Consider the following 22,584-nt stretch of genomic DNA (forward strand, 5'->3'; position numbering starts at 1 on the left):
TAGAGCTTTGTAAGTTGCCTGACGCCTCCTTTTCTCCCTAGTGGCAATTTTGATGAATGACCCCCTAATATAGGCCTTGTGTGCAGACCAAAGCGTTTCCTCTGTCACCTCCTTGTTATCATTAAAGTTAAAAAACTCTGCGAGGTCGGCCTGCAACTCCTCAGAGATTTGTCTACAGGCTAGGAGGGAGTCATTCATGCGCCACCGGCTAAAAACAGGCGCGCGGTTTTGCTCCTGAACTGTCAGGTATATGGGGGCGTGGTCCGACCAAGCTATAAGTCCAATTTTTGAATCTGAGCAATCCATAATAAGTGAGCTATCAACCAGAAAGTAGTCCAATCTGCTGTAAGAGGTGAACCGAGGCGAGAAGAATGTGTAGTCCCTCTCATTTGCATGTTGGTATCTCCATATATCATGGAGATGCCTTTCTGAAATTATTGTGCTCATCTCCTTCCTCTTTACAGCAGTATTGGAGCAATCCAGAGTGCTGGACATTACCATGTTAAAATCCCCGCAGATTATTTGCTTACCCTCTTTAACGGATGAAAGCTTGGAAAGAAACCTCCGCAAAAAGCTGATCTGACCAGAGTTGGGGGCGTAAACGGTTGCGATAGTATACTTAGATCCATTTATGGAGCAATTAATAATGGCGTATCTACCGTCAGGGTCTAAATGTTGTGAATGTAGTGTGAACGCAACAGTATTTTTTACACAAATGAATACTCCAGCCTTTTTTTTTTTCCCACAAGCCAGCAGTATGAAAGGAAATTTAGCATTATTTAACCTGTGCGAGTCCCCTTGGAGGAGATGAGACTCCTGACCACATATTACATCACATTTGGATTTAACCACTTCCCGCCAAAACATGGATCTCTTGGCTGGCGAGTTCAGACCCCTAACATTTATAGACATACAGTTCAGTACCATTGTACATGAAAAAAAAAGTCTCTTGCCTAGAGCTGCAGGGGGAAAAGGAAGGTCAGGCAGGAAAGAGATAACACTAACAATATTGACATCACTAACATTACTGATGTAGGGAGCATCAGTCCACAAAGAAAAAAGCCCAAAAAAGGGGCCTGCGGTATGGTGGAAATTTACCGCCATGGGGGTTCAGGGTCCTGGTTGAACAGAACCAGCGGACCTTAAAAGTAGCAACTAAGTCTCAGCCGCGACTCAAACATATCACATAACTCACACGACGGACCAATCTTCATTCACTTTATCCTGTTGGGATGATCCTGTAGCTCTTGGAGATCTGGCCGGGAGATTTGCCAAGTTCCATGAGGATAGGAGCTTTGCCAACTGCTGTGGGGAATGGCAGGCGTGGGTATTTCCTGCTCGGAAAAGCAGGATCTTTACAGGGAAACCCCATCTATAGGATATAGCTTCATCCCTGAGAACTTTGGTATAAGGAGCAAATTCCCTCCTTTTTGCCAGGGTTCCTGCAGACAGATCTGGAAAAATGGACAGGTGCCGGAATTGCTCAGACAGAGGGGGTCTCTTTCTCAGGGCTTGCAGCAGGGCTTCTTTGGTCTTGTAAAAGTGCAGGCGAGCTAAAGTGTCCCGAGGGACATCAGCACTGAGGGATTTAGGCTTAGGGACTCTGTGTATTCTGTCCACCAGGAAATCAGTTGCAGTCAGGTCTGGGAGCAGCTCCTGCAGCAAGGAGCCCAGAAAACTCTGCAGCCCCTTGTCTGGTATGGCCTCTGGAATTCCTCTGATTCTTATATTATTTCGGCGGGACCTGTCCTCTAAATCCAAGACCTTGGTATGGAGCTTTTGCACTTGTTCCTCCAGTGCTGCATTGGCATCAATGAGGCTATTGTGTGACTTTGTCAGCTCCCCCATTTTAGATTCAATATGTGCTGTGCGGCTGCCTATGGCAGTGATATCTCCCCTCAGCTCAGCCACCATATCTTTCCAATCCTGCTGCAGTGATGAGCGGAGGGCACTGAGCAGTTTCTGCATTGTACCTTTGGTAAGCGGTATATCTGCAGCGTCTGTGTCCAAGTCTGGGCCTGCTGTGGATCCCCTCCTGGATGAGCGTGAGGAAGCTGTGGAGGAGGATGCTGCCGCCACTTTCCCTCGCCCCGTGCTGGAGAAGAAGTCCGTAACTTTCGCCGGGGACGGCTTCTTCTGGGATTCTCCCCTTGGCATGCCACGATCCTGGATACCTCCGCAGCACCCCCCCCCCCCCCCGTGTGCAGAGAGACTGGTGCCGCTGGCAAGCCGCAGTGAGCCGGTTAGGAGTCGAAGTGGCTGGAGCTCAGCAGCTAAGTGACCGGTGCCATTAGCAAGCAGGCCACGCCCCTCCAGTTCAGTTAAGTTTGATGGTCGCCGAGCATGGACAGCCCGCTTCAAATCATCCCACAGATGTTCAATGATATTCAGGTCTGGGGACTGGGATGGCCATTCCAGAACATTGTAATTGTTCCTCTGCATGAATGCCTGAGTAGATTTGGAGCGGTGTTTTGGATCATTGTCTTGCTGAAATATCCATCCCCTGCGTAACTTCAACTTCGTCACTGATTCTTGCACATTATTGTCAAGAATCTGCTGATACTGAGTTGAATCCATGTGACCCTCAATTTTAACAAGATTCCCGGTGCCGGCATTGGCCACACAGCCCCAAAGCATGATGGAACCTCCACCAAATTTTACTGTGGGTAGCAAGTGTTTTTCTTGGAAGGCTGTGTTTTTTAGCCTCCATGCAGAACGCCTTTTTGTATGACCAAACAACTCAATCTTTGTCTCATCAGTCCACAGGACCTTCTTCCAAAATGTAACTGGCTTGTCCAAATGTGCTTTTGCAGACCTCAGGCGACTCTGTTTGTGGCGTGCTTGCAGAAACGGCTTCTTTCGCATCACTCTCCCATACAGCTTCTCCTTGTGCAAAGTGCGCTGTATTGTTGACCGATGCACAGTGACACCATCTGCAGCAAGATGATGCTGCAGGTCTTTGGAGGTGGTCTGTGGATTGTCCTGGACTGTTCTCACCATTCTTCTTCTCTGCCTTTCTGATATTTTTCTTGGCCTGCCACTTCTGGGCTTAACAAGAACTGTACCTGTGTTCTTCCATTTCCTTACTATGTTCCTCACAGTGGAAACTGACAGGTTAAAGCTCTGAGACAACTTTTTGTATCCTTCCCCTGAAAAGCTATGTTGAATAATCTTTGTTTTCAGATCATTTGAGAGTTGTTTTGAGGAGCCCATGATGACACTCTTCATAGGAGAATCAAATAGGAGAACTACTTGCAAGTGGCCACCTTAAATACCTCTTCTCATGATTTGATACACCTGGCTATGAAGTTCAAAGCTCAATGAGGTTACAAAACCAATTTAGTGCTTCAGGAAGTCAGTAAAAAGTAGTTAGGAGTGTTCAAATCAAGAAAATGATAAGGGTGCCCATACTTTTGCATCGGTCAAATTTTGTTTAAATGCAGATTGCACAATTTCTGTTAGTACAATAAACCTCATTCGAATCCATAAATATAACTGAGTCCATCAGTTATTAGATATATGAAACTGAAATAGCTGTTGCAAAAACCAAAATTGTTATAAAGAAAAAAGGTTAACATTAATAGGGGTGCCCAAACTTTAACATATGACTGTATATATATCGTATCATCCTTTCCATACTTACCTCCATAGTATCAGTCTGGAGCTGTATGTTGTTATCTACAGCTGTCATGGAGAGCACCTTTATGGTTTCCACCACAATAATCATATCGGATGGATGGCTGATAAAGTTTAGGCTCGGCATAGTGTAATTCCTTAACGTCTCCATCGTTACCGGAATATCCCAATCTGGTGTTCCCAATCCATCAATGAGCCTCTAAAGGGGAGATCAAAGACACAATGCTTTAGGAAAATCTTAGCTTCACGTACGAACACATCTTCATTTTTCCCTGAGTTGTCTGACTGACCAAGCACCAGGTGTATAGGGGCCTCTTGATTTTCCCAATGGCAGGAGAAAAGGAGGAAGAGAAAAATGGTCCAGTTGAATTTCAACATGTCAAATCTCTTCATCAAGGTTGGAGTTGACAGAGGAGTGTAGAAAGGGAATGTGGAGTCTGGTTGAGGACAGGGAAGGCTGGAAGAAACATAAGAGTCTAAACGACACAGGAGTCAGATGGGTAAAAAAGATCTTTGTTGGAAGCTGAGGAGTCTGGTGGGGACAAAGGAATCTAGAGAGAGACAGAAGAAGCTAGAGGGAAGAAAAAACTCTGGAAGAGGACAGACGAGTCGGGGGGAAGAGAAAACTAGGAAGAGGGCAGAAGAGCCGAGATTGAAGAGAAAAATCTGGAATAGGTCAGGAGGGTCGAGAGGGAATAGAAGACTCTGGAAGAGGACAGAAGAGTGAAGGTAAGAAAAATCAACAAAAGACTACAGAAGAATCGGGAGGGAAGAAAAAACTCTAGGAGAGGACAGAAGAGTCGAGATTGAAGACAAAAATCTGAAAGCGGGTCAGAGGGATAGAGAGGGAATAGAAGACTCGGGAAGAGGACAGAAGAGTGGAGGAAAGAAAAATGTCTGAAAGATGACAAGAATCTGGAGGGAAGAGGAAACCATGGGAGAGGACAAGAATGTGGAGGGAAGAGGAAACCATGGGAGAGGACAAGAGCCTGGAGGGAAGAGGAAACCATGGGAGAGGACAAGAATGTGGAGGGAAGAGGAAACCATGGGAGAGGACAAGAGCCTGGAGGGAAGAGGAAACCATGGGAGAGGATAAGAGCCTGGAGGGAAGAGGAAACCATGGGAGAGGACAAGAATCTGGAGGGAAGAGGAAACCATGGGAGAGGACAAGAATCTGGATGGAAAAGGAAACCATGGGAGAGGATAAGAGCCTGGAGGGAAGAGGAAACCATGGGAGAGGATAAGAGCCTGGAGGGAAGAGGAAACCATGGGAGAGGACAAGAATCTGGAGGGAAGAGGAAACCATGGGAGAGGACAAGAATCTGGATGGAAAAGGAAACCATGGGAGAGGATAAGAGCCTGGAGGGAAGAGGAAACCATGGGAGAGGACAAGAATCTGGAGGGAAAAGGAAACCATGGGAGAGGATAAGAGCCTGGAGGGAAGAGGAAACCATGGGAGAGGGCAAGAGCCTGGAAGGAAGATGAAACCATGGGAGACGATAAGAGCCTGGAAGGAAGAAGAAAACATGGGAGAGGACAAGAGCCTGGAGGGAAGAGGAAACCATGGGAGAGGACAAGAATCTGGAGGGAAGAGGAAACCATGGGAGAGGACAAGAATCTGGAGGGAAGAGGAAACCATGGGAGAGGACAAGAATCTGGAGGGAAGAGGAAACCATGGGAGAGGACAAGAATCTGGAGGGAAGAGGAAGCCATGGGAGAGGACAAGAGCCTGGAGAGAAGAGCTTTCGAGACTACTAGGGTCTCTTCATCAGGCACTGAATAACGCAAAATCTGAGGTTACATATTTATACATAATAGAACACGGGAATAATGCAATAAATTAGACAAGTGGGGTGAAGCAGAACTATCATTAAAGGAGAGGGATAAACCGTTGTGGCCGTAAATCTATAGTTCTTCACGTCACTTGTCTTATCTAATGCATTATTCCTGTGTCCTATTATGTATAAATGTGTTTCTTCACATTTTGTATTATTTTTTGCCTGATGAAGAGATCCGAGGAGTCTCGAAAGCTGCAATTTGTTACCATTTTCTCAGCCATTAAAAGATATCAACCACTGAGGACTCTCAAATTCTATCTACTGGTTATCACGGTACAAAAATCTATACTTTCCCTGTATCAAAATAGAGGGAAGAGAAAACTCTGAAAGAGGACAGAAAAGTGGGGAGGGAATAGAAGACTCTGGAAGAGGGCAGAAGAATCAAGATTTGAAGAGAAAAAAATGGAATAGGTCAGGAGGGTTGAGAGGGACAAGAAAACTCTAAAAGAGGACAGAAGAGGTGAGTTAAGAAAACTCTCTGAAAGACTACAGAAGAATCGGGAGGGAAGACAAAACTCTAGGAGAGGACAGAAGAGTCTGGAGGGAAGAGGAAACTCGGGATGAGGACAAAAGTGACAGGAGAGGAGGGAAGAAAAGAGGACAGAAAAGTTGGGAAAAAAGAGGGCGTCTGGACGAGGACACTTTCTTTGTTTCTGACTACAAACAAGGCTAAAGGAGGAGGCTCCTGCTGCACCCGTGCGCAGAACAGTAAGAAGGACATGGAACGTGCCAATAGCCAAGAACCATAGATTTCTTTTATTTGATTTTTTTGGGTGAGATTTTTTCCTGTGCATTTTTTAATGTAAAAGAATGTCTTCATAATATACACTACCGTTCAAAAGTTTGGGGTCACCCAGACAATTTTGTGTTTTCCATGAAAACTCATACTTTTATTAATCAATGAGTTGCCAAATGAATGTAAAATCTCATCCAGACATTGAGAAGATTCGAAAAAAAGATTTTTATTTGAAATAATAATTTTCTCCTTCAGACTTTGCTTTCGTCACAGAATGCCCCTTTGCAGCAATCCCAGCATTGCAGACCTTTGGCATTCTAGCAGGTAATTTGCTGAGGTAATCTGGAGAAATTTCACCCCATGCTTCCAGAAGCCCCTCCCACATGTCAGTTTGGCTTGATGGGCACTTTTTGCGTACCATACGGTCAAGCTGCTCCTACAACAGCTCAATGGGGCTGAGATCTGGTGACTGCGCTGGCCACTCCATTACAGATAGAATACCAGCTGCCGGCTTCTTCCCTAAATAGTTCTTGCATTATGTGGAGGTGTGCTTTGGGTGATTGTCCTGTGCAAAATGGAGTGATAGCCTTCCTTATTCAAAATCCCTTTTACCTTGTTCAAATCTCCCACTTTACCAGCACCAAAGCAGCCCCAGACCATCACATTACCTCCACCATGCTTGACAGATGGCGTCAGGCTCTCTTACAGCATCTTTTCAGTTGTTTTGCATCTCACAAATGTTCTGTGTGATCCAAACACCTCAAACTTGGATTCATCTGTCCATAACACTTTTTTCCAATCTTCCTCTGTCCAATGTCTGTGTTCATTTGCTCATATTAATCTTTTCCTTTTATTAGCCAGTCTCAGATATGGCTTTTTTATTTGCCACTCTTCCCTGAAGGCCAGCATCCCGGAGTCGCCTCTTCACTGTAGACGTTGACACTGGCGTTTTGCGTGTACTATTTAATGAAGCTGCCAGTTGAGGACCTGTGAGGCGTCAATTTCTCAAACTACAGACTCTAATGTACTTGTCTTGTTGCTCAGTTGTGCAGCGGGGCCGCCCACTTCTCTTTCTACTCTGGTTAGAGCCTGTTTGTGCTCTCCTCTGAAGGGAGTAGTACACTCCGTTGTAGGAATTCTTGGCAATTTCTCGCATGGAATAGCCTTCATTTCTAAGAACAAGAATAGACTGTTGAGTTTCACATGAAAGTTCTTTTTTTCTGGCCATTTTGAGAGTTTAATGGAACCAACAAATGTAATGCTCCAGATTCTCAACTAGCTCAAAGGAAGGTCAGGTTTATAGCTTCTCTAATCAGCCAAACTGGTTTCAGCTGCGCTAACATACTTGCAACAAGGGTTTTCAGGGTATTCTATCCATCCATTAGCCTTCTTACACAGTTAGCAAACATAAAGTATCGTAAGAACACTGGAGTGATGGTTGTTGGAAATGGACCTCTATACACCTATGAAGATATTGCATGACAAACCAGACGTTTGCAGCTAGAACAGTCATTTACCACATTAACAATGTATAGAGTGTATTTCTCAATCATTTAATGTTAGCGTCATTGGAAAAAACTGTGCTTTTCTTTAAAAAATAAGGAAATTTCTAAGTGACCCTAAACTTTTGAATGGTAGTGTAGTGTAACAGAGTTTAGCTCATCATGGGATCTCAGCTAACCCGTATCCGTCAGCACATTCCATGTGAATGCAGCTTTGGATGTGACTGGAGATGAAGCCTGGATGTGACTCCAGATTAGTATATGTGTTACTCCACAGTAATCTGGCTTCTTTCTCACCTGCGCCTGCTCTAGAAGCATCTGCAGCCTGGTGTCCACACAGGAGGACTCTGGCGTTGCCCACTGACCATTCGTTGAGCATCTTCTGGTAATTCTTCCGGTCTTCCCTCTCTCACAGAGGGTTTCGGCATCGTATCCGGCTTTGGTCGCCTTCCACATTGCATCATTGTCTTCAGAACAGAACTTATCTGTATCTGGACAGAAAACACAAGAGATACACGAGGTTAAACGGAACACGATTGACGCCCTCTGCCAGTCCGATTAGGAAGAGCTGCAGTGTAAAGCATGGAAGAAAAAAAAACCAAAAAGCCGTCCAAGCCTCATGATGATGTCAAATGAAAATGACTTGAATGGAGTCTCCACCCATGATTGTATAAGAAGAAGACATAAAAAACTCCAGCAACGTCAGTAATCATAAATGTCTCACCTTTCATTAGAGAAACCCGGACCTTCGACTCCACCGCAGGACCGAAGTCGCCCTGGAAAAGGCAGCGGTAATCCGTGTCGTTCACTGGAATCTCGTTAACAGATAAGGGATAACAACGATAATAACCTCTGTCCACCGGATCTACAGGAAAAACACCGTCATCTACACAACCGAACGTGGGGCAGTGTTACAATATTATATGTTTATACATACAGTAGATATCAAAAGTCTACACACCCCTTCGTACAATGTAAGATTTGTGTCATGTAAAAAAAAAATACTACACAGGAGAATCAATTCAGAGCTCCCCCCCCCACCCTTTAATGTCGCCATAATCTGTACAAATCCAGGGAGAAACAAACCATATCGAGTTGAAAATAAAAAGGACAAAACTATAATAATGTAGTTGCATAAGTGTGAGCGCCCTCTTATAATTGGGGATGTGGTTGTGTTCCGAATCATTTCCCCCCATGTTACATAGTAGTCAGCGCTTGACCGCCGTCATTTACAGTAACTCTGATTATCCCCAGAGAAAGTGTCGCTGCTCCAGGTGGATTTTCCTGCCATTTTCTGGTCAGTAAACAGCTGACAACACAGCAAAGGATCTCAGTGTGGAAAGTGATCAGTAGGAGAAGGCGTAAAAACGTTTCCCAGACATTAGATCTACCATGGACACTGTGAAGACATCAGAAAAAGGGCCTGAAATCTGGCATAGTGGTGACTGGTGACACATTACCTACTCTTGTACATAGGGGGCAGTATTATAGTAGTTATATTCTTGTACATAGGGACAGTATTATAGTAGTTATATTCTTGTACATAGGGGCAGTATTATAGTAGTTATATTCTTGTACATAGGGGCAGTATTATAGTAGTTATATTCTTGTACATAGGGGGCAGTATTATAGTAGTTATATTCTTGTACATAGGGGGCAGTATTATAGTAGTTATATTCTTGTACATAGGGGGCAGTATTATAGTAGTTATATTCTTGTACATAGGGGCAGTATTATAGTAGTTATATTCTTGCACATAGGGGGCAGTATTATAGTAGCTATATTCTTGTACATAGGGGGCAGTATTATAGTAGTTATATTCTTGTACATAGGGACAGTATTATAGTAGTTATATTCTTGTACATAGGGGCAGTATTATAGTAGTTATATTCTTGTACATAGGGAGCAGTATTATAGTAGTTATATTCTTGTACATAGGGGGCAGTATTATAGTAGTTATATTCTTGTACATAGGGGGCAGTATTATAGTAGTTATATTCTTGTACATAGGGGGCAGTATTATAGTAGTTATATTCTTGTACATAGGGGGCAGTATTATAGTAGTTATATTCTTGTACATAGGGGGCAGTATTATAGTAGCTATATTCTTGTAAATAGGGGACAGTATTATAGTAGTTATATTCTTGCACATAGGGGGCAGTATTATAGTAGTTATATTCTTGTACATAGGGGCAGTATTATAGTAGTTATATTCTTGTACATAGGGGCAGTATTATAGTAGTTATATTCTTGTACATAGGGAGCAGTATTATAGTAGTTATATTCTTGTACATAGGGGGCAGTATTATAGTAGTTATATTCTTGTACATAGGGGGCAGTATTATAGTAGTTATATTCTTGTACATAGGGGGCAGTATTATAGTAGTTATATTCTTGTACATAGGGGGCAGTATTATAGTAGTTATATTCTTGTACATAGGGGGCAGTATTATAGTAGCTATATTCTTGTAAATAGGGGACAGTATTATAGTAGTTATATTCTTGCACATAGGGGGCAGTATTATAGTAGTTATATTCTTGTACATAGGGGCAGTATTATAGTAGTTATATTCTTGTACATAGGAGCAGTATTATAGTAGTTATATTCTTGTACATAGGAGCAGTATTATAGTAGTTATATTCTTGTACATAGGAGCAGTATTATAGTAGCTATATTCTTGTACATAGGAGCAGTATTATAGTAGTTATATTCTTGTAAATAGGGGACAGTATTATAGTAGTTATATTCTTGCACATAGGGGGCAGTATTATAGTAGTTATATTCTTGTACATAGGGGGCAGTATTATAGTAGTTATATTCTTGTACATAGGAGCAGTATTATAGTAGTTATATTCTTGTACATAGGGGGCAGTATTATAGTAGTTATATTCTTGTACATAGGAGCAGTATTATAGTAGTTATATTCTTGTACATAGGAGCAGTATTATAGTAGTTATATTCTTGTACATAGGAGCAGTATTATAGTAGTTATATTCTTGTAAATAGGGGACAGTATTATAGTAGTTATATTCTTGCACATAGGGGGCAGTATTATAGTAGTTATATTCTTGTACATAGGGGGCAGTATTATAGTAGTTATATTCTTGTACATAGGAGCAGTATTATAGTAGTTATATTCTTGTACATAGGGGGCAGTATTATAGTAGTTATATTCTTGTACATAGGAGCAGTATTATAGTAGTTATATTCTTGTACATAGGAGCAGTATTATAGTAGCTATATTCTTGTAAATAGGGGACAGTATTATAGTAGTTATATTCTTATACATAGGGCAGCATTATAGTAGTTATATTCTTGGACATAGGAGCAGTATTATAGTAGTTATATTCTTGTACATAGGGACAGTATTATAGTAGTTATATTCTTGTACATAGGGGGCAGTATTATAGTAGTTTTATTCTTGTATATAGGGGCAGTATTATAGTAGTTATATTCTTGTACATAGGGACAGTATTATAGTAGTTATATTCTTGTACATAGGGGCAGTATTATAGTAGTTATATTCTTGTACATAGGGGCAGTATTATAGTAGTTATATTCTTGTACATAGGGAGCAGTATTATAGTAGTTATATTCTTGTACATAGGGGGCAGTATTATAGTAGTTATATTCTTGTACATAGGGGGCAGTATTATAGTAGTTATATTCTTGTACATAGGGGGCAGTATTATAGTAGTTATATTCTTGTACATAGGGGGCAGTATTATAGTAGCTATATTCTTGTAAATAGGGGACAGTATTATAGTAGTTATATTCTTGCACATAGGGGGCAGTATTATAGTAGTTATATTCTTGTACATAGGGGCAGTATTATAGTAGTTATATTCTTGTACATAGGGGCAGTATTATAGTAGTTATATTCTTGTAAATAGGGAGCAGTATTATAGTAGTTATATTCTTGTACATAGGGGGCAGTATTATAGTAGTTATATTCTTGTACATAGGGGGCAGTATTATAGTAGTTATATTCTTGTACATAGGGGGCAGTATTATAGTAGTTATATTCTTGTACATAGGGGGCAGTATTATAGTAGCTATATTCTTGTAAATAGGGGACAGTATTATAGTAGTTATATTCTTGCACATAGGGGGCAGTATTATAGTAGTTATATTCTTGTACATAGGGGCAGTATTATAGTAGTTATATTCTTGTACATAGGGGCAGTATTATAGTAGTTATATTCTTGTACATAGGAGCAGTATTATAGTAGTTATATTCTTGTACATAGGAGCAGTATTATAGTAGCTATATTCTTGTAAATAGGGGACAGTATTATAGTAGTTATATTCTTGTACATAGGGGCAGTATTATAGTAGTTATATTCTTGTACATAGGGGCAGTATTATAGTAGTTATATTCTTGTACATAGGGAGCAGTATTATAGTAGTTATATTCTTGTACATAGGGGGCAGTATTATAGTAGTTATATTCTTGTACATAGGGGGCAGTATTATAGTAGTTATATTCTTGTACATAGGAGCAGTATTATAGTAGTTATATTCTTGTACATTGGAGCAGTATTATAGTAGTTATATTCTTGTACATAGGGGGCAGTATTATAGTAGTTATATTCTTGTACATAGGAGCAGTATTATAGTAGTTATATTCTTGTACATAGGAGCAGTATTATAGTAGCTATATTCTTGTAAATAGGGGACAGTATTATAGTAGTTATATTCTTATACATAGGGCAGCATTATAGTAGTTATATTCTTGGACATAGGAGCAGTATTATAGTAGTTATATTCTTGTACATAGGAGCAGTATTATAGTAGTTATATTCTTGTACATTGGAGCAGTATTATAGTAGTTATATTCTTGTACATTGGAGCAGTATTATAGTAGTTATATTCTTGTACATAGGAGCAGTATTATAGTAGCTATATTCTTGTAAATAGGGGACAGTATTATAGTAGTTATATTCTTGTACATAGGAGCAGTATTATAGTAGTTATATTCTTGTACATAGGAGCAGTATTATAGTAGCTATATTCTTGTAAATAGGGGACAGTATTATAGTAGTTATATTCTTGCACATAGGGGGCAGTATTATAGTAGTTATATTCTTGTACATAGGGGCAGTATTATAGTAGTTATATTCTTGTACATAGGAGCAGTATTATAGTAGTTATATTCTTGTACATAGTGTCAAGGTGAAAATATATTTTCTTATGTAACTTTTATACTTTTATACTGTGAAACAATAAGTTTTTCCTAATTGCTTGCTAATGCAAATGTAACTGTATTAAAGATGGCTGCCAGTGTTCACTTTCACTTAAATTCAGTGTCTAAAGAGTTAAGTTAAGTTTCATTTCTCCTAAAAAAAAGATAACTCAGGAATGTGAAGAAGAAGTAACCATCGGGAGACTTTTTGACGAATCAGAGAGAGACTGGACACTAGATGTATACTGCATAAACCCCGCCTAATGCACGCCTTCCCCTAACACTCAATATAGTATTGTGTATTTGTAAATAAAGCCAGTTGTTGTACTGCTCCTGACAGGTGTGGATGCAGGACATTAGCTAAGACTGAATCAGCTGCGTGTCTGAGTCATTCTTAATTGGTACCAGATGTTTTGCGTTCGCACAATGATTTGGAATGACTGGTGAATGAGGATTTATTGTCGTTTACGACCCCGACAATTTGGCGCCCAACGTGGGGCGTGGACAGTGATCCGAGGCTCCTCTGGACCCATGCCTGGATGTCTGTGGATGATACCTGTAGTGGCTGACCTCGAGGACTGATCACCCTCCAAAACACAGTAAGTGAGATCATATACACTGTATGTGTCACACTTGCTAGTGTCTCAGCCGTTATTGGTTTGTCTGTGGTCTCCTTGGGTCTGAGGGGTGACCGGTCGAGTGGTGAGACTGAGTGCGATCCTGTGCCACGCTCTGAACCAGCAACTGAGAGACGTCGCATTCTGCGCGTCCTCGTGTACACCACACCTCCTCCACCGGTCATTGTACTCCATTTAACCACCCTACCCGTGACTATTGTCTAGTAGTGAAGTGGAGTGATAAATTGAGCTAGTTGCAGATTGTGGGGCAACTTAGAGGAAGGGATAGGAGACGCAGCCTCTGTGATATTGTACCAGCTAGGTAATTAAGACGTCCCGAGAAGGGACCACCTGTATTTCTGTGGAGGGCTCTCACTAGGAGACCGCCTCCCGACTGTTGGAATATCGTGGCAGGATAATCTGTTAATCACTGCTGTTCAAGGTTAGGGAAAGGAAATATTGAGCGCGAGGCTCTTTTCCTAGTACGTCGAACGTGAGGCTCCGTACTGTGGAACATCAGTGTTGATATCGCTACCAGTGGTTTTTCTGCAGAGAACCATAGTATTCTGTAAGAGTCATGCTGCGTATCTTAAAGCAGAAGAAGTCTGTGCCCCACAAGTTAGATGAGGATGCTGTGGAGGTCATGGCAATAGTAGCGTCACGGGAAGGCAAGAAGGCAGTCAAGAATGTTGAGAGATTGTATAAGCATGTAGGATTGCCCTCGTCAGGGAGATTACAGCCGGCTATGTGGCATAATCTCATAGAGAACAAACGAGGCATGTTGAAAGATAAAGGATTGTTAGAACAAGCACAAGCTCATCTGCGAGTTGCGCGAGGCTTGAAGAATGAAGGATGGAAAGAGATTGATGGGGAAGGAGGATCAGACAATGCGGAACCTGTGTTTGGTTATAAAATGCCTTTGAACTGTGATCTTATAGATTGTAAAATGGCCGCCGTGCCACTGATGATGAAAATGCAGTCCCAACCACCGCCCTATAATGGCGACAAGACGAGCTCTCCAGAAGCGTGGGTGTGTCCTGTTTGTGGCGTGCAGAATCCAACCTGGGTGGAAACCTGCCGTGTGTGTGGGGCGGGCCGTCCTTGGGGTTCCGCCCAGACCATGGACGGAAGTGGGGCATGCCACGCCTCCACCGGCAGCCATCTTGGTGCACCCGGAATTCCTCCCCAGCCACTATGTCCGCTGGTAACACTTTCCGGCGAGTACTATCAGGGACCACCACTTCCTGAGAAACCTCCGGCACCGACCGATGCTGTTCCCACCTCTAATGTTCCTGTTTCTGTTCCGGCCTCTGGGCCTAGTCTCCCGGTGCAACCCACTGTGATATTTGTAAATACACCTGGTCAAGGTCCCTTCACTCTTGATGCCCTGACCGGCAGTACGGCTTTCCGGTCCGTAATGCGTATGAGGCGCCAAGCTATCGGAGATGATGAGGGATCAGAAGATTCTGACAATCAGGTTGCTACAATTCCCCCTGCCCCGCCACTGCTATTAGGTCCGTTCGAATCCCCCCGGCCCGGAAGGAGCCCACTACCTACCCCTCTCAACAAATCCTCTAGGTTGCCCCATGACCCTGAAATCTGGTTCCCCTGTCATTCACGCTATTACATCACACCTCAGGGCTCCCAGGTTCTTTTCTCAGTGGGGTATGGGGACATAGTTACCCACCAGGTAGGAGCCATAGTGAACCCAGCTAACTCTACCCTGTCGCATAGAGGTGGTTTGGCCCAACAGATAGCTAAAAAGGGAGGCCCAGCCATAACCCAAGAGTGTCAGGCCTACCTTACCAATTATGGCCCCTTGCATCCAGGAGACGCTATGTCCACCCAGGGAGGGAATTTGCCCTGTGATATAGTGTTACACACTGCAGGCCCTATATATGATTACAGGACACCCGAGCATTGCCGTACAATATTGCAGACCGCCTTACAGACAGTGCTTATCTTTGCAGGACGGCTAGGGAGAGATACACTTCCTTGTAGAACTTTGGCTATACCATTGATATCTTCAGGACTCTTTGGATACCCACTGGGCCCCTGTATGAAGGAACACGTTGAAGTCATCAAGAATTGTCTCCAATCAACCCCAGATCTCGATTTACAAGAAGTTAGGATCGTCTGTTACCATGAATCCGGATTAGAGGGCATCATGCCCTTGGTAGCTGAATACATGATACCACTGATGCACACAGGTATAAAGCCCCTGGATGAGGTAATACCCACAGCACCCCCAACTGCCCCGAAGGATGAGGCAGTGACACATGACGAAGAAGAAGAAGGGCTGAAGCTGAAATACAAACCCTTCACTCCGGTACAAATTGATGCTATTGTTAACAAGTTACCTGACCCGGACAAATTTCCCATGCAGTATGTAAGGAAACTGGAACAGACTAGGAGCATCTACGGGGCTACATGGTCTGATCTATCAGGCATCACCTCAATCAAAGCCTCCGAATATTTTCTCCCCACCATCATGAAGGAATTGGACCCCACTAAAGCAGGACCTCTCAACAAGTTCAAGTCTGGAAAGGAGTTTATCGCTCAACTCACAAAGTGGGCCCAGGATCGTCTCTGTGACGAAGCAGGATCAATACAGGATATACAACAAGAATCTGGTGAAGCTGTGGAGAAATACGCTGCCAGACTAACTATGCAGTTTGAAGACTTGGGTTATTCAACTCATGTGAAGACGCAGGCAGCCCTGTTGGTCCGTGCTTTTATTGATGGTCTGGAAGATCCACTGAAGGATAAGGTCATGAAGCTTCGTCCCAAATTACCTGATGGTCCCCTAAAACAGGCCCTCACTGTTGTGAAGAGTTATCAGAAAATGCTTCAAAGGGAAGAAAAAGAAGCAGAAAAGGAAGCAGAGAAGGAAGCACAGAAGGACAAAGGCAAGAAGAAACCAGCCATGTATATGGCAGAAGCCTCAGAAGTACCTGTTATGGTGTATCAGGCTCAGGATCGGTATGGATCACCACGCTTGAGGCCGTGAGGGTCCCAGGGCCAAAACTACAGGGACAGACCAGTTCGTGATGACCAAGGGAGACCTCTGTGTTGGGAGTGTGCCAGCCCTGGTCATATGAGAAGAAGTTGTCCTCGCAGGGGGCACCCTCAGAGACCTCTTCCTCCTCCACACTCATGAAGTTCAGGCCAACCGGTGCCCACTTTTCCCGCCACCTGTACTTCCTCGTCTTGTGGTACAGTGACCCTGGAAGTGGACAATCAACCTCTCAAGTTCTTAGTGGACACTGGGGCGGCCACCTCTGTTATCTCGTCATCTCAGCTGCCTCCTACAATCTCCCTGTCTTCAGATTTCCTCACATGTATTGGAGTTGAAGGTCAACAAACCTCATCACCACTCACTGTTCCCGTCCCAGCTGGCCCATTCTCTGGTGTCTTTGCCAAATTTCTGGTGTCTGAAACCTGCCCCGTCAACCTTTTAGGAGCTGACCTCCTTCAAAGGCTTCACGCTACCATCATCTTCGGTGATCAAGGGATGGAATTGCAATTACAAGATCCTGCCTCACAACAAGGCACTGAAGATCGTTGTGTCCTTAAGGCTTTCCCTCTGATGATGATGACTCTGCAAACGACACCTTCCCCGGATTTGCCCAATCTACCTACCACTCTGTGGTCAACTGGACCTGAGGATGTGGGTCTGCTCAAAGTGCCTCCAGTAAAAGTCCACCTCAAACCTGGGCACCCATACCCCAGACTACCTCAGTATCCGCTTAAGGCTGCCCAAGAGCGGAGCCTTGGAGTTCAGATTACCTCCCTCTTACATTCTGGAGTGCTAATCAGATGTGTTTCACCCTGTAACACACCCCTGTTTCCAGTGAAGAAGAAGACAGCTCCTGGAGACCCTCCGAAGTACAGACTTGTACAGGACCTCAGAGCAGTCAATTCAGCCACCATCTTGGAAACTCCTGTGGTACCCAACCCAAACACCTTGCTTTCTCAAGTGCCTACTTCAGCAACACTCTTCACCGTTATTGACCTGGCTAATGCTTTCTTCAGTGTTCCGCTTCATGAAGACTCACAGTTTTTATTTGCCTTCACGTTTCAAGGATCTCAGCTGACCTGGGCCAGGACACCACAGGGTGCCCAGAACTCCCCTAACCAGTTCACTCATGCTATGAAGATGACCCTGGATCCGTGGGTGTTACAGAATCTTCATGTCACGCTTCTCCAATATGTTGATGACCTACTCCTCTGTGGAACTGAAGAGAATCTGTTTGCTGCTTCTGAGTCCTTGCTCCTTTTTCTTCATTCTGCCAACTGCAAAGTCTCAAAGGCCAAGGTCCAGTGGTGCAAAGAGAAAGTCGTCTTCCTCGGACACTGCATCTCTCAAGGCTCGAGACACCTCACCGAGGACAGAAAACATGCAATCGAGGATATCCCTTATCCAAAGACATACTCTGCTATGCAGTCTTTCTTAGGACTCATTACCTACTGCAGACAGTGGATTCCAGATGCTTCAAGACTCATGCAACCTTTGTATGATTGCCTCAAGACTGGAGGACCGGACTGGGATCATGCTGAAAATCCGTATATCTATGCTCAGCAAAAGGACTGTTTCCTGGCTCTCAAGGAAGCTGTTGTCAGCGCCCCTGCTCTGGGTCTCCCTGACTACACTCAGCCGTTTCATCTCTTTGTTTCAGAATCTGAAGGACATGCCTCTGGTGTGCTGGCACAGAAACATGCTGATCGTTTCCGTCCTCTGGCCTACTACTCAGCCAGGCTAGACCCTGTTGCCAGAACTGCTCCTTCCTGCCTCAAGGCTGTGCATGCAGCCCATGTTCTTCTGGATAAGTCTGCTGACATAGCACTTGGTCATGACTTGGTCATTCAAGCTGGACATGATCTCTCTGCTGTCCTCCAACAAACATCTCCTAAGCATCTAACGAGCCAAAGACATCTCAGACTTCAGTGCTCTCTACTTCTGCCCTCCAACATCACCTTCCAGAAATGTACTACCATCAACCCAGCCACTTTGCTTCCACATTCTAGGGGGGAGTTCCCTGACGGGTATAAGGACTTACCAGACGGGAGGTCACCTGATGACCCGCATGACTGTGTAAAAGCACTGGAACAAGAAGCCTCTGCACCACAAAATGTGGTAACTCAAGAACTTCTCAACCCTGATTTGCAACTATGGACTGATGGATCTCGATTTGCAGACTCTTATGGCAAGTTCCACACTGGATATGCGGTCACCACTGAAACAGAAGTCCTTCTGGCTGAAGCCTTGCCACCTCACCTTTCGGCTCAAGAAGCCGAACTTGTGGCCCTACAACAAGCATGTTATCTAGCAGAAGGGAAGACGGCCAATGTCTACACTGACTCAAGATACGGCTATGGAATCTGTCACGATTTTGGATTCCTGTGGAAGTCCCGAGGGTTCATTACGGCTACAGGAACCCCTGTTAAACATGCACTAAGGATTAAAGCCCTGATGAAGGCATTGGAGCTACCTGTACAAATTGCCGTGATCAAGGTCAAAGCTCACGGGAAAGTCAATTCGAAGGAGACTAGAGGAAACCATTTAGCAGATCAAGCTGCCAAAGCTGCTGCCATAAAGAATGTCTCAGCAAAGTGGGAAGAAGAAGAAACAGCACCAGAAAAACCCTGTTGGGAAGGCACTGATACACCTGTGATGCCTGTGCTTACCAGAGCACAAACAAGAGAACAGGCAACCAAAGAAGCTACCCAAGCCGAAGAAGAACGAGACTTTGAGAAGTCCGAAGCCCGAAGAAAGAAGAGGGAGTTGATAGAAGACATGGAAATGGAATACCCTGCCACCGGATCTGTCTGGAAGCCAGCCCGACCACCTGAAGAGAGATTGTGGGAAGAACAAAAGTTGACCTCTAAAGAAGAAAAGAAGCAGTGGGAAGCTGCAGGAGCCATTCATGGGAATCGTAGTTCTGCCGGACAATACCAATTTCCTAGACTCTATAAGGTGGATGGGAAACCCTGTCTACCCAAAAGAATGTATCCAGCCGTTGCAGCATGGGCTCATGGATCAACTCATCGAGGAAAGAACCAAGCTCTGGCCTGTATCAAGAAGCTCTACTGGGCCCCAGGAATCTCTACCACTGTCACAGCCTACTCAAGAGCCTGCCCAGTCTGTGCCATCTGTAACCCAACAGCCACCGCCAAGGTTCCACTTCAGCATCTTGCCAAACCAGACTACCCTTGGCAGAGAATCCAGGTTGATCATATTCAGATGCCCAAGTCAGGAAAGTATGAGTACGTCCTAGTGGCTGTGGATATGTTCTCAGGATGGCCCGAAGCCTACTCAGTGACCAACATGACTGCCAAAACTACAGCTAAGAAGCTCATCACTGAAATTTCGTGCAGATTTGGAATTCCCGAAGTTGTTGAATCAGATCAAGGCCCAGCCTTCACTGCCAATGTCTACGAGGAATTGTGGCACATGTTAGGGACAGATTTGGGTCTGCACACCCCCTATCACCCCTCCAGTTCAGCCAAAGTTGAGAGAATGAACTCCACAATTAAGACCCAGTTGCTTAAAATGAGCCAGGACCACCCACTCCCATGGCCAGATTTGCTCCCCGTGGTCCTATACCATATCAGACACACCCCACAGGGAAAACACGGCCTGACTCCCTTTGAGATTCTTTTTGGTGCTCCACCTAAAATAGGAGACATTAGGCCACAAGAGTTGTCTGAGACAAATGATAAAGTTGTACAATTTGTGATTGCATTGTCTAAGGAACTGTCTAACACCCACTCTACAGTTTCTGCTTCTCTTCCAGAATCCACAGGTGACGTGGTCCATGACTTTGTGCCAGGAGACCTGGTGTATGTGAAAAAGTTTGTGCGCAGAGATTGTCTCCAGCCGAGATTTGAAGGACCCCACACGGTGATCCTGGTCACCCCCACTGCAGTAAAACTTGAAGGAAAGAGCACCTGGATTCATGCTTCACACTGTAAAAGAGACCGAACCAGTGTTTAGTCACAGTAGTGACTGAAGGGAAATGTTGCTGTTGTTTTTGACCTTGGGACTGGGGGCCATCCTCGCCCCTACCTCTTCGGCCCCTATTGTAAATAAGAATTCTGGTCCCTTTATTCTCTGGGTAAACCTGACAGCCCCGGTGAATATCTGGCGATTTGATTTCTGTGATGTAGTCAAGTGCCTTGAGACTGAACGGGTGGTAGAGGGGATCATCCAGTTCTATATGTGTGTTACCAGACAAGACAACAATAATTGTCATTATTGGACAGATGCTGCCTGGAGTACGGGGAATGATTGGGGATATAAACCTAGCGAAGCCATGTTCCCCAAGGATGGGACGGGTAGGAGTCTTCGTGAGAGAATGCATCTAACAGCCCTTCTGCAACCATTTAGGGGCTGTAAATGGGGTAGAAGCTGTCACCCCCTTCTCCTAAATCTTGAAAGCCCTCAATCTGCTGATCTGCAGACGTTCGTACTAGGAAGGCATTATAATTATGTATTTAGTGCTGGACCTTATGCGTATTTAGGCCATATACGGCTTCAGGATATTAGCTTCAGACCAACCAAGGCCCCCGTTACCAGTACACCTAAAATAGGCCCAGGTGAGCGTTTGCAAAATGTAGTTAATGAAGTGATCCCCATTCCAGGTCTCAGTTGGCAAGAGGTTTTCTCCATAGAAACACAAACAGCCCCAAGGAAAAATTTGTGGTTAGAATGGGTGAGGTACAATGTAAAAGTCCAGAATATCTCTGTAGGATGTATTGCTTGTGCTGCTGCGAATACACACCTATACACACATGCATTGCTTTTCCCTGATGACAACACCACTGCCTGTGTCATGAATTTGTTGAAAGGTTTGAAGCCCACTGATTGCCCAGATTACGTCCCACTAATTCATAAGGAACCCAAACTAAAGGTCCCAGGAGAAGTAACTGTATTAGCTGACAATTACACCTGCTATAATTCCCACGACACCACAGGTACACCAGTAGGGATCTTCGAGACAGGTTTCTGCAAAGAGAATAGTTCTCTAGATACTGACTTGTTAATCAAACATACACAATATATGTATGACATTTATTGGTTATGTGGAGATGGTAAGCTCCGTCCTAGGTTGCCAAATGCCTGGACAGGCCAATGCACCCTTGTTAAACTAGCTATGCAGTTCAAGATTCTACCCTGGGATCCAAAGATACCTGATGAACCTACCAGGAAAAGGAGAAGCCTCGATCAGCTCCATATGAGTTATGAAGAAGATCCACTAGTATATATTGATGCTATTGGAGTGCCAAGGGGGGTGCCTGACCAATTTAAAGCCCAGAACCAGATCTATGCTGGCTTTGCTTCTATAATCCCACAGGTGCAGATTAATAAAAATGTTGAATGGATCAATTACATATATTACAGTGAACAAAGGTTTGTCAATTTCAGCCAAGATGCCTTCCAAGGTATAGTTGAAGAATTGGGCCCTAACACTAGAATGACACTCCAAAATCGACTAGCCCTTGATATGATATTAGCTGAGAAAGGAGGAGTTTGTGGGATGGTGGGAGAGGAGTGTTGTACCTATATCCCTCAGAACTCTGGAGTGAATGGAAAAACCATGATAGCCCTTAAAAAGATAACTGGGTTAGCAGCAGAATTGAAAACTAATGCTGGAGTAGACACATCTTTCTTTTCCGGCTGGTTGGGTGGACTCAAGGGATTCCTTCAACAAGCTTGTATAGTACTGATTGCCCTCCTTGTAATTGGATCGATAACTCTTTGTTGTGTTATTCCCTTGTATAAAAAGGTTATTGCCAAAGCAACTCCGACTGGCACCTTCCTCAATCAAGAAGTAGACCCACCAGAGTACGATGGTACTGATCTAGGGGAGATCCCTAAGTATATTCCCCTCAAGAGAGTAGACAAAACCCCCCATTCTCAGATGATGTTAAGAGACTTAGTTTAGGGACAGCGGGAGAACTCCATGTGAGGTTAGTGAAGGGTTCAGCTGCCTGGAGGCCTCTCGCTAGGGGAGAGCTTCTGAGGTGTCTGGATGAAGAAATCCACCTCCCCTTTTCCCATCGCAT

General features: G+C 44.0%; 1 protein-coding gene across 1 annotated transcript in view; it reads right to left on the reverse strand.

Annotated features, from left to right (window-relative positions):
- LOC141074360 (adhesion G-protein coupled receptor F3-like) overlaps positions 1 to 22,584 on the reverse strand; it is an 83,301-nt gene that overhangs the window by 22,886 nt on the left and 37,831 nt on the right. Inside the window, exons 8-10 of the mRNA XM_073562008.1 lie at positions 8,437 to 8,577; positions 8,010 to 8,203; positions 3,644 to 3,835 (exon numbers count right to left, since the gene is read on the reverse strand). Of these exons, the coding sequence (XP_073418109.1) occupies positions 3,644 to 3,835; positions 8,010 to 8,203; positions 8,437 to 8,577 (527 nt within the window). The remainder of the gene's footprint in view (positions 1 to 3,643; positions 3,836 to 8,009; positions 8,204 to 8,436; positions 8,578 to 22,584) is intronic.

The sequence above is a fragment of the Dendrobates tinctorius genome, unplaced genomic scaffold (assembly GCF_039654945.1).
Source record: "Dendrobates tinctorius isolate UK_male_01 unplaced genomic scaffold, ASM3965494v1 ptg000332l, whole genome shotgun sequence".
NCBI lineage: Eukaryota > Metazoa > Chordata > Amphibia > Anura > Dendrobatidae > Dendrobates > Dendrobates tinctorius.